Raw genomic sequence first — 14,450 nt, forward strand, 5'->3', positions numbered from 1 at the left:
TCTTCAGCAAAACATTTTAGCATTGTAGTGAATGAAAAATTAGTATCTCTGACGTTGATTTGGCATTGAGGGTTTTCTCTCCAGATTTAGCTAATAGACAGACTTATTGAAAAGACATTTTATTTTGGGATTGGGTTTACCATACTTTCTGTATAGGCACAGACTTCAGAAAGTCCACCTCAGAGCTCCATGCCACATTGTAGCATCAAAGGAAAATGACCATTTATTTACTGATATCGGAGTCACCTCTTAGGTAAATATATAGACTCCCATCTAGGATAAGAGTTACACAGAATGAGAAAGCATGAATGGGTTGCAGTTTGTACCCATAAGTATTATTAAACTAAACACATCCATCAAAATGTTAACCTCCTATATGTCTTTACACAAATAATTAAAAGTTACTTTATTGCATAAGTCCTTTCTACATGTTAAGATCATAGAAAATTCCCTGAAAGATAGAACAGCAATAACCGTAATTATTGCTATCAATTGAAATTTAAAATGGATCTATATGCTTGACTGATAGGTATCCTGTTCAGCATCCAAATAGAACAGATTCCCTTTTCCTGATGAGGTTCTCCCAATACTTTTTCTTTATGGATGACATTGTCCTGAGGGTGTCATGCCTCAGAATATTTTCTCAATAAGATAAAAAATCACTCAAGGCAAAATTCAAACAGATAATGAATACCTTTATCCATACTTAAACTATAGCATGCAATTGGATGCGTAGTCCATTAATACATTTGTCTTGGAGACACTGCAGCTGCACTATGAGTTTTTGCCGATAAAATAGTCCCCCAAATAGAACTGGATTACATTTGCGAAATTACATAAGTCTTTCCACATTTCTAAGCTACTTCCTGATATACAGACTCATCTTGCCTGCAATAATGGAACACCAAAATTTCAAAAGAATGAAAAGTGTCTTGTGACCCAAAAGATAATAGAAAGATTTGTGTTAAGTAAATTGTGAAAAAATACCAAGGGAAGTAGTACAGAAAGTATTCAGAATATGTTTCATTGGCTTTTCCATCTAACAATAGCAGTTAAATAGACTAATTTCTATGCTGAGACTGTTAGAGGGCTTCCCATGAGTTCGGTAGATCTACTATGAATATATGGGAATATTTTATTATTTTCCAGTTACATGTAGAGATAGTTTTCAACATTTGTTTTTATAAGATTTCTTGTTTCAAATTTTTTCCCCTCATTTCCCCCCTCCCCAAGACAGCATATGGGTTATATATATATATATATATATATATATATATATATATATATATATTACATTAAACATAATTCTGCATTAGTCATGTCACATTTAGGTTTGCAAAGTACTTTATAGATACTTTAATTTGATCACCAAGATCCTCCTAGCCTTGTCAAGTAGGTTTAGTTGAGAAAAGTAAAACTAGAAATGGGTGTGATACTTGCCCTTGATCACACAGCTATTAAATATTAAAGGTGAGATTAAATTCAAGGCTCTGTAGAATCCAAGCTTAGCATAATTTCCACAAAGTTATACTTCCTTTTTGTAGCACTTCACAATATGAAGATGTGAATATATGCGTATTATAAAGATTGTCCATATTTATGAGATCATGGATCAAATTAAACATATTACCTACCACTAGTAGTTAGAAAGTTATTATTAGTTTACCAGTATAATGAGCAGAGCTTTCCTCTGAGTTCCTTATTTATATTTCTATATTTCAGGCTAAGTAATTACCACAGAAGGCTTATTCAAATACTGGCTTTTATACCATTAAAAAATAAATTAAAAAATAAAAACCAACCAACCAGGGTTTAAATCTTTCCTCAAACCCATACGTGCTTTAATTCCCCCCAACAAATGAAAACTCTGTGGCAAACACTTATCAACAGGTACTTTGAAAAGCTTCAAGCCAGCAAACAAATGCCTACTGTATGGCCGCCTGCATTCAAGAGCCAAGGGCACTTTGTAAAACAGAATTTTTTTAACCGGCTTTCTCTGAACTTTTTTTTTTTTAATGACTTTCAATATAATTGGTTTCCTTTGTAATCTTATGTATTTTGTAATATTATTTTGAGAAGGAAGTTCCTTGGCTTCACCGGACTGCCAAAGGGATTTTATTATTTTCCAGTTACATGTAGAGATAGTTTTCAACATTTGTTTTTATAAGATTTCTATTTTCACATTTTTCTCCCTCCCCCCTCCCCAAGACAGCAAGTAATCTGATATAGGTTATATACATACAATCACATTAAATATATTTTTGCATTAGTCATGCTGTGAAAGAAGAATCAGAGCAAAAAGGAAAAACCTCAAAAAAGAAAAACAGCATCAAAAACAATAGAAATAGTATGGTATGGTTCGATCTGCATCCAGATTCAACAGTTTTGTTTTTTTCCTGGATTTGGAGAGCATTTTCCATAATGAGTCCTTTGGAACTATCTTGTATTGCTGAGAAGAATTGAGTCTATCACAGTTGATCAACACATAATTGATGATAACTGTGTACAATGAAGAACCCTTTCTTTACAGTAACACTCCCTGTTTAGTTCCTCCTCACAACAATGCAAACAGTACTGAGTGATTAACATTTTAATACCCAGCCATGTTTGCATCATCTTACTGGAAAAGGGAATTAAGAGGATCCTTAGTACTCTATTTCTTTGCACTCTTCTTTGGTTGACAATTAAAGGGGGAAAAAAATTAATGATGCATTTTGTTTAAAACCAGTCATTCTTTTGGTTGACTTTCCATATCTGTCCTCTGTTCAGGAATTCTGTTCCTTTCTGATAAGAAACCATTAGCTTTTATTCTGCATTTAAAATATTCAACTTTCAGCACTCAGTCTGTTTTAATTTCATCTCACTGATATTAAGGAATGTGATATCTGTAGATTGTACATTTGCCTCTACCAATACAGATAAGCAACTGTAAGAGAGCAGTTTTTCTAGGGGAAGTTTAGGTTAGGTGGTTTGACCCGTACTGTTATGTGTCAGAGGTGGGACTTAAGCCAGGTTTTCATGAAGATGAAGTCAGATCTCTATCTGCTACACTTTGCAATTGTATTTGTTACAGTAGGATTTTACTGTGCTATAGGCATGTATTCTCATGTATTTTTCTTTAGTTAAAATATCTGTCAGTCTGTCAGTTGTTCAAACCCATTTTACCAATACCACCAATTTCCATGGTAGCTGGATGGGATTACAGGGTTTTTTTTTATGAAATGCCAAAGCCAGCCAGCTCACTGTAAACCTTGATTTCATTAATGCAGTGCTCAGTTACATGAGTCAATATTAAATTGCATGGCTAATAATTACTCAGACTTCTATCATTTTAATGTGGGTAAATCACTCTCCTCTCCATCCTAGTTTTTATTTTACACACACACACACACACACACACACACACACACACACCTTGTGCAATTTACCATTAACCTTAAAACTGTTTTTAGGTGGGATTCCAAGAAGCATACAGGATATGTTGGTTTAAAGAACCAGGGAGCAACTTGTTACATGAACAGTTTGTTACAAACTTTATTTTTCACAAATCAACTACGCAAGGTAAAGTGTATCATATTTCTCCTTCCATTTCCTTTTGTTTTATACCTTTTCTCTTAGAATAATACTCAGAAAAGTCCTTTTTAATAGATTATTGTTTTTACACTCTTTATTAACATAAAATTTGCCTTTATTCACTCATTGTCCATGTTAATCACATAGGTGATTAAAACCTAACAGCAAAGAATACGATTTAGCTTAGCAACCCATGTCTCTTCCTCTAACTGGGTGTTTTCAGATTTCTATAATTCATCAGGCATTTATGTTTCATTAATGTGTTTGAACATTTAATTTTTCAAATTTAGCCTAAAGGAAAAAATGTTTCTATCTTACTGTCAAGTAAATAAGCACATAAGTAGACCTTTTTTCAGCAATGTTTATCATGACTAAATGCATTTTGCTAATCAGCCTTAGCTATTATAGTTGGCATATATTTCAGCATGTTCTGGATTCAAATGTTCTCATTTTTTACATATGGTTGTTAACCTGCTAATTAGCTTATAAATAGTAGGAGCAGACCAAGTTTGTGATTTGCCACGATCTGAAAATGAAACATTTTAAGATGTGAAAATAGCTTTTACCCATATAACTTTTTTGAGAAGCCTTAATTACAGGTAAATGGAAAAAATGTATATTTATATTTCAGAAAATTTTTCACAGCAGGAATGAGAGCAAAAATAATATATTTTTATAACTTATAACATTTCTTTTTTAGGCTGTATATATGATGCCAACAGAAGGTGATGACTCATCAAAAAGTGTTCCTTTAGCATTACAAAGAGTGTTCTATGAATTACAACACAGTGACAAACCAGTAGGAACAAAAAAGCTAACAAAATCATTTGGGTAAGTATAAGGGAAACAAATTCTTACATGTGGAAACTTCTCTAAATTGATTTAAGTATGCATATGATGGTGCATTTGTCAATTTCCAATTTAAAACCCTGATTCACACTGGTTTTCTTCCTCATAATGCAAAAGTAAGATATAAAAATGAATAAAATATAAGTCCTTGCCTGGGGTTCAAGCAGCTGTTCCAAAGTTTATTTTCAAAGCATGGAGGAAGAGATCAAAGGAATTAGCCTTTTTTCATTCAATCTGTTCTGATATATCTGTTAATCTATCACAATCATAATTGAAGAGGAACTTGTCACCATTTAATACAAACTTCCTGTCAACTTTAGTGATCTCAATGGGGAAAAAAAAAATCAGAAAAAAATCCTTCAGTTTGTGTCCACAACAGAAAAGCATCATATCTAGAAATCAAAAAATTGGGACATAAATATAATGAACATTTTTTATAAAAATTGGCATTTGTATTCAAGAAAGGATCTGTACAAATCTATTCCTCATTGAATTAAGTGGTCGAAATAGATTTACAAATAACCATGTCCTTCCAGTACTAAATGAAATGGGAAAAAATAATTGGGATGCTACTATTAAAACATATAACATTCGGTGCCAGTAGGACTGTGGAGAAGCAGTTAAACTGGTAGCAGAATTTCAAATTAGTGCAGTCTTTTGGAAAATAAATAATAGGGACTAGTCAGAGTTACAAAAGTACTCAGATCCTTGAGATGTCGATCCTTCCCTAGGGTTGTTATTGACCTAGGGTGGAAGGGACAATGTCTAAACATTTTCGTTATATAATATCATCTTATAAATCATGAATAGCTCAATTGCAGCGTACCACAATGGTCAGAATTGATAAAATATGCTGCTTTTAAAAACCCAAATGACTAAAATGTTCTGTGCCTTAGTATATATTGTCCCCCATGTCAGCATGTCCTCTCCTTCACTCATAGAATCCTTCAGTGCACCAGTCAGGTCCCACTAATTAGATAAATATTTTTCACACACACACCCCTTGCTAATTTACTTTTATATATTTTAAATTACTTATGTCAACTTTTGCATCCTTCTTATAAGAATATAAGCTCCAAGCAGGGACTGTAATCATCTGCTCCCCCCATAATCTCACCATCAGGCACAATGCCTTGTACATAGTAAGTGCTCCGTAAATGTTCGTTGAATTTGTTGAAAATTTATGAAGTTTGGTACAGAGTGAAAAGGAATCAGAACAGAATGTACACATAAGTATGTTAATAAAATAATTTAGAAGAAATAAACTAGTTTTTTTTAAATTGAAATAACTGATACTATAAATAGCAGAAGTATTCAGTTCCCTTTATGATTAAAATTCTTTGTGTTGAATATATATATTTTTTGATGCATCAGTTAATTAGCAACACATTCTATTTCTTGGCACAGTCTATAAAATTTGTTGTACGTCTAGCCTAAAGAATCTGCTTCTCAAAAAAATCTTGAGTGCCTATGTTAGCTTTAATTTACCAACCTTCCATTTTTATCGCAGGTTCACAATATCAACATTCCGCTTGATTCCTCACTCTCCACCTTTATAATTCACTTGGCAAATCTTGTCACCATCTCACAAATTGACACCTGAAACTTGATGTTTTTATTCTAAATTTGGTGATGAAGAAAATTCAATTCACGAAAAATACATGAATCAATGAATTTAATAAAAATCAATAAATTTACCTTTTCAAAAAAAATTTAAGTGTATTATAACAAGGCATTGTAACTGCTATAATTATTTTTAAACTCTTCCCTATTTTTTCTAGATTCACTGCTGGTTTTTTCATGTTTGTATTTTTTATGTCATTTCATGTATACATCATCTTCCTTGAATGAACTATAACAGTGAAGAACTAGAATCATAAATAAATAAAATTTCTCAGACTTCACTAAGAAATAGAGTAATGGAATAGTGGATAGAAGGTGGTTAGCCTTAGAGTCAGGAACATTTGGGTTCAGATTCTGCTCATTTTTACATGATTAACCTCTAAAACCTCAGGGCAAGTTTCAGGTGAGTTGTTCAAGGTAGATTGGATTTCTGTATTGGGAATTCTCTATACCTCCCTTCCTACTGTTATGGTGTATGCCATAGATTGTCTCCCTCCCCCTCTTCTCTCCCCCCCCCCCCAATTTTTATTTGCTCTAAAAATATTTTTTTATGCATAGTATGATCCTTAGAACCTAATCACTGGGGGAAAGGGTCTGAACAGTTTTTATAGCTCTTATTGCATATTACTATCCTGTTTTCTAAAAGGACTTCTTTCCCAATGTCATAGGAAGTTTTAGTCTTTGTTTCTTCATGGCTCTTAAATAAATAATTGAATTTTATCATTTTACTTGAGGATTTTTTTTTTCAGGCATCAAGATCATAGTGGTAATATTTGACTTTGGATAGACTATGTACATAGAAAGCATTTCCACGATGTATAGGCTCCAGGATCTCAATTATGATATTTTCAAAATAGATTTGGATATTTTGATTTTATCTGTGGAAAAATTCTGCATTTAAAACATTTTCACTTTAAACATTAAATATTCTAACTTTGTAGAAGTGTACTTGGTCATCTTTTCTGCACATAATATTTCAGTCAGCTGTACATAAATCAAGTTATTTAACTTAGCCAAATTTATTCTTGAATTCTACTTAGTTTAAATTAAGATCTTGAGGCTTAAAGCCCTGCTTCTGCTTCCTCACCTGCACATGCTTGAGCAAGCCACTTTGTCCCCATTGGCCCATTTCTTCGTTGTTAAATAATGGGGGTTGGACTAGAGTGCCTTTCCAGCTCTTAATCTACATTTCCGTAAAATAGATTTTATTTTTATCTTTTAAAAGATGGGAAACTTTAGACAGCTTCATGCAACATGATGTCCAAGAACTATGTCGAGTGGTAAGTTTCTAGCAGTATTTTTACCCTAATTATGTAAATAGGTTTGTAAAGACAGAGTAAAGTAAATTTGATTGCTTAAGAAGAAGTCAAGCCAAGGTATATATGCAATCTCCTCGTTCAGTAAGGAATGACATTGAGTCAAGTTGGGTAAACATACGTGGAAATTTGTTACCCTCTGTAAATGAGGGTGTTAGTCTAGAACATGAAGTCTAAGTCCCTTCCCAGCAGCAAATTTCAGCAATTCTCCAAGGTTTCTTCTGGGAGTAATGCCGTGCTCCTCCCACTCTACAAAGGAATATCTATTTTATATTTACTTGCTTAAAACTAGAGACAAACCATTTTCTTGCTAAGATAGAAGAGTAGCCAGTAAAGGGAAATCTTAATGAGGTCAGGAACCTGGATACTTACTTAAAGGGGGAAATAGGTTTAAAATAAAATTAATGCAAATTTAGTGTTCTACTAAGAATGTACATTTAATATAGTGAACAGATTGAATTATATGTGTGTTTGATAGGAATCACTTTGGACCACAACACTAGTATACTGAAACACCTGGCTTCTCTCTTCCTAAATTAACCTACATGTGGAACTACTCCTTCAACACCAGGTTGGAATATTTCCACAAGAAATCAGGTGGACATTAAGGAAAAAAAAAACACAATAAAATTTAAAAGCTTAAGAGAGATCAATTTATTTTAAAGCCTAGATTTTCTCCCCAAAAATAAAGCATAACCATGATTGGTTTTGTGTTTTTTTTTTTTTTTTGCATTAGCACAATTTTTATAGGGCATTTAACTCAATTTTCTGTGACCCTCATTTGGAAGATTGTTTTGCCCATTTTTGGTACTAACATTGATTCTATTCTCTTTCCAGAGACCATCATTCCTGTAGCCTAACTATATTAGCCCCCTATAATAGCCAAAACCAAGTTCTGTTTCTCCCTATTTCAAAGCTGAGAAACTTCATTAGACATTGAATGAAGTCTACTTTCTTGTTCTGAGGATTGCTCCCCCAACTATTCCACCTCTCAAGAGGTCATTAACTTTGTGTAGGTTGTTTAGCTTGTTTTGTGATAGAAAATTAACGAATAAGAACACTGGATTTCGGCTCAGAAAGTCTGAGTTCAAACACCAGGTTCCTGCTACTCATGATTTGTTATTTTTAGCCTAAGCCACAGTTTTCTCATCTGTAAATTGAGGGAATTTTGACAACTTGCTTTCTCAGGTCCCTTCAGCTCTTAAATCTATGATCTATATAATTTTATATGATTATAATATGTGAGCTATATAATTGTTAAAATTAAAAACTTTAAAATTTTTGTTTCAGTTGCTTGATAATGTGGAAAATAAAATGAAAGGAACGTGTGTAGAAGGCACCATACCTAAGTTATTTAGAGGCAAGATGGTGGTATGTAAATACCCACTAAAACTATTTTGAAAGAAATATTTAAATGGATGCTAATTACTTGTAAAGATACATATTAAGCCAGTAGATTTTGTTTTGTTTTGGTTTTGTTGCAGTCCTATATACAGTGCAAAGATGTGGACTATCGATCTGATCGGAGGAGAAGATTATTATGATATCCAGCTAAGTATAAAGGGGAAAAAAAAATAGTAAGTTCCTCATACATAATATAACACCTTGTTGGATTAGGGCTTCAGTGAAATTTTATGTTTCTTAAAATGTGTTGTGTTTCCATTCAGCTCATTTTGATTGCCTATATAAAACATTGGATTCACTTTTCTGTTTATCTCCTTTTCTCCAATGTTTGATTGGGGGGGAGGGGAGGCAATTGGGGTTAAGTGACTTGCCTAGGGTCACACAGCTAGTAATTGTTAAGTGGCTGAGGTCAAATTTGAACTCAGGTCCTTCTGAATCCAGGGCTGGTTTTCTATCCCCTGCACCAGTGTTGATCATAATGGCACAATGAATTGCAATTTTAGGAAGAGGGTGCCAAGTAAAGAAAAAGTTTGCTAATGTGTTTTTACTATTGTTGAATTCTTTGATCCTTGAATTCTTTAAATTGATTTATATACTACAATTTATATTACAAATAACCACATTTTGGTAAAAATGTTTTATATCTTTTCTTAGTATTTGAGTCCTTCATAGATTACGTGGCAGTAGAACAACTGGATGGTGACAACAAATACGATGCTGGAGAACATGGCTTGCAGGTACCTTGGGAGTTTTGTAATAATGTCTCTCTTAGCTCATTGATAGTGGCATATTTCTGCCATGTATCTTAATTTTTAAATTAATGGCCAGCCAATATATAATGTTGGTGGATTTCCTTTAATTAAATTTGTATATTGTCACTTTTTGGCATCCTCAAACCCATCCCAGATCCAGATCTTTATGTGGAACGGAATATAAGGACATGCCTAATTTTGTGGCTTTGCACTTGTCTTGTAAATAATTGGTTATTACATATTTTGAAAAATGAGACTAGACAAGACAGCTATGGAAATAAAAAGCAAATGTGTAATTTAAATGCTGATGCTTCTTCTTTTTTCTCTTTTATACAGGAAGCTGAAAAAGGTGTGAAATTCCTCACGTTGCCACCAGTGTTACATCTACAACTCATGAGATTTATGTATGACCCACAGACGGACCAAAATATCAAGATAAATGATAGGTAACATACAAATAATTTTTTAGCTGTAAATTTTTTATAAAATAAAATTTTTTTGTATAATTGTTACCATTCTTTAGAGGTTTAAGAAACACTTTGATTTACATGTTACTTAGCCTATATCTCTAACTAGTTTCTATTTCGATGTAAATATTGCAATAACACCTGAAGTGCAAGATGAGTGGAAAATATGCTTCACTTCCCCAATATTCAAAACACAGGGAGATGTTTTCAGTGCTTTCTTGTGTAATTTTGAACTGCCTTCAGGCCCATTAAAACTTTTACCAAATTTGTCATACCTCAATATTAGAGATTCTCAGCCATATAAGATTCAGTTTTCTTATAGCAGACTGTTATAGTTAATATTCCTTAAAAATAACAGTGTAGAATTTCTGGCTTCTACAACTTATGTAACCTGATATAGGCAGGTTTAGTGTGAGAATTATTAAAAAAAATTTTTGACTAGTAATATATTAAACAAAAAGTTCATTGTTCTAAATTGCTTGGTTGTTGATCACTTTCTAACAGGATTTTTAGAGTTGGTTATCTTTACTGTTCCTTTTATGTTTAATAGATAAACAGTGACAATGATGTGATTTAATTAAAAGTTATACAGGTGCATCACTTGATGTTTTCCTCAAAAGTGGTCAGTAAATGGAATTTTGGTGAATCAGATTTTAAATAGTGCCTTAAAGGACTGACTCAAATGTAGTAAAGGAATTCTGTGAAGGGTTCTCAAAATCTGTGTTTTCATTTGTATTTTTCCATCACCTCTGTCTGGCTCTTATCAGCATTTCTCAAACTGCAATCCATAGAGCCATAGTGTTGCAGTCAATATGAAAAGGAGTTCTGTGAAAATCTCAGTGCTAGTGGGTCATTTAATATAATTTTCAAGGATGGTCTTTTTTTTTTTTAATATACCTTTCCTTTTCCTTGGCTAGATTGTAGTCTGACTCCTTCCCCATATCCACAGGGATTGTGTCCACCTGCATGACCTAGCAGCTATGATGAGAGCAAAGTCATCTGTGACATTTTTTTTCTTTTTTTTTTTAGTGAGGGTAATTGGGGGTTAAGTGACTTGCCCAGGGTCACACAGCTAGTAAGTGTTTAAGTGTCCGAGGCCGGAGTTGAACTCAGATACTCCTAACTCCAGGGCCAGTGCTCTATCCACTGCACCATCTAGCTGCCCCCCGTCTATAGACATTTTTAAAACAGAATCTTTGGGCTTGGGGCAAGAAGGAAGGGTTCAGGAAAGTTTTTCATACTCTGAAGCCCACCTTGAATTAGTCCTTGAAGGGCATTCTAAAAATGGGGAATAATGTTCAGTTACAGTACAGCTATCGTCTCTGGCACTTCCCTTGTTCATTCAGCATAAGGTCATTCCCTCAGCCATGTCACACATTGATCATTGCATTAATCATGCATCCTTTCTCCAAGAGAGATACAAACCCAATTGGGTTTCAGAAAGGTCTTAGCATTGCTTTAGGCTGGTTTTTGGCCACATGACCTGAGAGGTATTGCAATCCATTCCTTGCACGGATTATGGAGCAGGGAAGGACAAGATGGAAAAACTGTATATATAGTTTCTTTATTTGCATGAAAATTTTTCAGTTTCTAGACAATCAACAACAGCTCTTTGTACAGCAACCAGAAAAATAACCATCCAACAGACAATACCAATTATTTTTATGTTATCAGTCTTGTGTTTCCATATCATGACTTCCTTCCATTGACATGACTATGTAAGTATTTTTTTAATAGTGATAAGCACAACTTTCGAAATACTTTATGCACCTGTTGAAGCTGTTTCTTTTTCTCTCATAATAGGTTTGAGTTTCCTGAACAGTTACCACTTGATGAATTTTTACAAAAAACTGATCCCAAGGATCCTGCAAATTATATTCTTCATGCAGTACTAGTACATTAGTGGAGATAATCATGGTGGACATTATGTGGTTTATCTATACCCTAGAGGGGATGGCAAAGTAAGTTGCAGAAGACATTAAAATGCAGCAAAACCCCAAATATAGCCATCCCTTTTAAAAATAAACATTTTTAATTTACCCCAACATTTTTCATTCTTGTGTTAAATCAAACTGTTGTACCACATTACTTTATCAAATTTAAGACAGGTCTTAAATTTTTTTATAGCCAGCTGATTTAGAACATTTAGCAAGTATTTTGATCTTGTAAGGATCCTTTGGCTGTCTTATCTCAGGGTATTATTTGTAGAGAGAGCATATTCTAAATATCATTAGAGAAGCATCTCTGTGTGGGGAATTTTGTTATGATGACAATATTTAACATTTGCTCATTTAATATGTCTAATTTTAAGACACTTTTAATATACATTATCTCTTTTGGTTTTCACTCTGCTTAGAGTAGGCAGGGTAAATTGGATTCCTCTTATTTGTCAGATAAAGTAGCTGAGGCTTCAGAAAATTAAATTTAAGTACCATGTCACATGGTATAGTAGGATTAGAACTCTTCAAACCCTTGGTGTACTGCTATTTTCATTACATCATGTTGGGGACACTTGTGCAGTAAAATTTCTAGAAGAAAAGAGGCTTAGAAGGACCTAGGATCCCCTCTGCTCCTTGAGTTAATTTATGATTCTAGGATGTTAGTTGTGGTTTCCATGTATATAGAAGTTGTGATAATCAGTATAATAGAATTATTGCAGAGAAATCATGAAATATAAGGTTTTTTGTTGGTATATATTTAAACTTCATATGGAACCAGTGATTCTATATTATATCACATTATCAAAGATAGGAAGAAAAGGGGGTTTATTAAGAAGGACTACTGTGTCAGGCACTATGCTAAGTTCTGAGTTCACATTTGGGGGAAACTGAGGCAAATAGACTAAGTGATTAGCCAGAGTCCCAGAGCTAATAAGTAAGTGATAGAGGCCAGATCCTTACTTCAGGCCTAGAACTATATTTTCACTGCTCTACCTAGCAGCCTTACTAGCTGAGTATACTGTCTACTCTGGGTTGCAAATACAAAGAATGCAACAGTCCCTTCACTCACTGAAGCTACGTTTTAACATTTTAAAATGTTTCGTGTGGTTGGTGTATTTTGTGTTTAAGCTATGTCCGTTTTGTTTACAGTGGTGTAAATTTGATGACGATGTTGTGTCAAGGTGTACAAAGGAAGAAGCAATTGAACATAATTACGGATGGTCATGATGATGACTTATCAGTTCGGCATTGTACTAATGCTTATATGTTAGTTTATATCAGGGAAATCAAAACTGAGTAAGTATATAATTTGTTCTTTTTATTGCATACATCTCTTCCTTGATCATTTAAAATTAATTTTCCCATCATCTAATTTAAGAATATATCCTTTCTTCTCCTACTCATCATTCCTTTCAACAAAGAATAAAAAAGAAAAGTCTAGAGGGAGGGATTTAGTAAAAGCAATCAACACAGATTGTAGTAAGAAGTTGTATAGATTTCCTTTGTCCTATTAGCAATTAAGTGATTTATAAATCAACAAATTGTTCTCTGTGGGGGAGGGGGAGAGACAATTTTTTCTAGTTTTAAAAATACCTTTTTAAAAGATTATTTTATGGTTTTGTAATAATCAGAGCACTCTTAAAGGAGAACAGGAAAAGCCCAATTATCTTGTCAGATTATAAAGTTACAAAGCTATCTTGAGTTCAAGGGGAAGGTTTAGTCAAATCAGGCATGTGGCTAAAAATCTTCATCTCATATTTTGGTGTGAGTCCACGGCACAAAGAGTAATTTTTCAGTCAACAGTGCAGACTACATAAATAAAATTAAAGTGATTAATCACATTAGCAGATTCACTTCAGAGGATTATAATTGAATCACTAAAATTTTAAACTAAATCCCAGTTATTTCTGCAGGTGAAGTTTTGCAAGCTGTCACTGATCATGATATTCCTCAACAATTGGTAGAACGATTACAAGAAGAAAAAAGAATAGAGGCTTCAAAAGAGGAAGGAGCGGCAGGAAGCCCATCTCTATATGCAAGTGCAGGTCAGCTTCCAAACCAAGGAGGGCACAAAGTCCTTATTTGACTATTAGATGAGACAGGTATAAAGGCATGGGTATAAAAGCATGAATTCTGTGAATGTTCACACTTTTGGAGTAATAAGTGACAAAAGAGAAAAAACAGCACAGCTACAAACTATTTGAATCCATTTTTCTTTTAATAGTACTTTTGAATGTCTGCCTAGCATTACATTAGGAACTATAGAAATACAACAGTCACTAATGAAAAACTTGTCAAGAAAAAGACCATATATGGGTGATTAATATTCAAAAGACCATATATGGTTAATTAATGATTAACCCATCCAAAGTATGTGTGCCCCTTATACAAACATCCATCTGGAAGTTTACAGTGACTCCCTCTCCATTTTTGTCTCTCCTAAGTCTTTTTTCTCCCGTCCCCTGTGCTCAGATGTCTTAATGGATGAAGAGTTATCTTTGGCTTTTCTTTTTTTCCATTGTCTAC

The 14,450-nt window shown here is 33.6% G+C and overlaps 1 protein-coding gene across 1 annotated transcript in view; it reads left to right on the plus strand.

Moving 5' to 3' along the window:
- The window catches only part of USP7 (ubiquitin specific peptidase 7), a 96,696-nt gene that overhangs the window by 63,530 nt on the left and 18,716 nt on the right, over positions 1-14,450 (plus strand). Inside the window, 16 exon segments of the mRNA XM_043986420.1 lie at positions 3,453-3,561; positions 4,274-4,404; positions 7,271-7,325; positions 8,652-8,732; positions 8,846-8,890; positions 8,892-8,935; positions 9,230-9,231; positions 9,420-9,502; positions 9,854-9,963; positions 11,788-11,884; positions 11,886-11,945; positions 13,074-13,142; positions 13,144-13,209; positions 13,211-13,220; positions 13,838-13,920; positions 13,922-13,969. Coding sequence (XP_043842355.1) covers positions 3,453-3,561; positions 4,274-4,404; positions 7,271-7,325; positions 8,652-8,732; positions 8,846-8,890; positions 8,892-8,935; positions 9,230-9,231; positions 9,420-9,502; positions 9,854-9,963; positions 11,788-11,884; positions 11,886-11,945; positions 13,074-13,142; positions 13,144-13,209; positions 13,211-13,220; positions 13,838-13,920; positions 13,922-13,969 — 1,093 coding nt within the window.

The sequence above is a fragment of the Dromiciops gliroides genome, chromosome 1, assembly GCF_019393635.1.
Source record: "Dromiciops gliroides isolate mDroGli1 chromosome 1, mDroGli1.pri, whole genome shotgun sequence".
Lineage (NCBI taxonomy): Eukaryota > Metazoa > Chordata > Mammalia > Microbiotheria > Microbiotheriidae > Dromiciops > Dromiciops gliroides.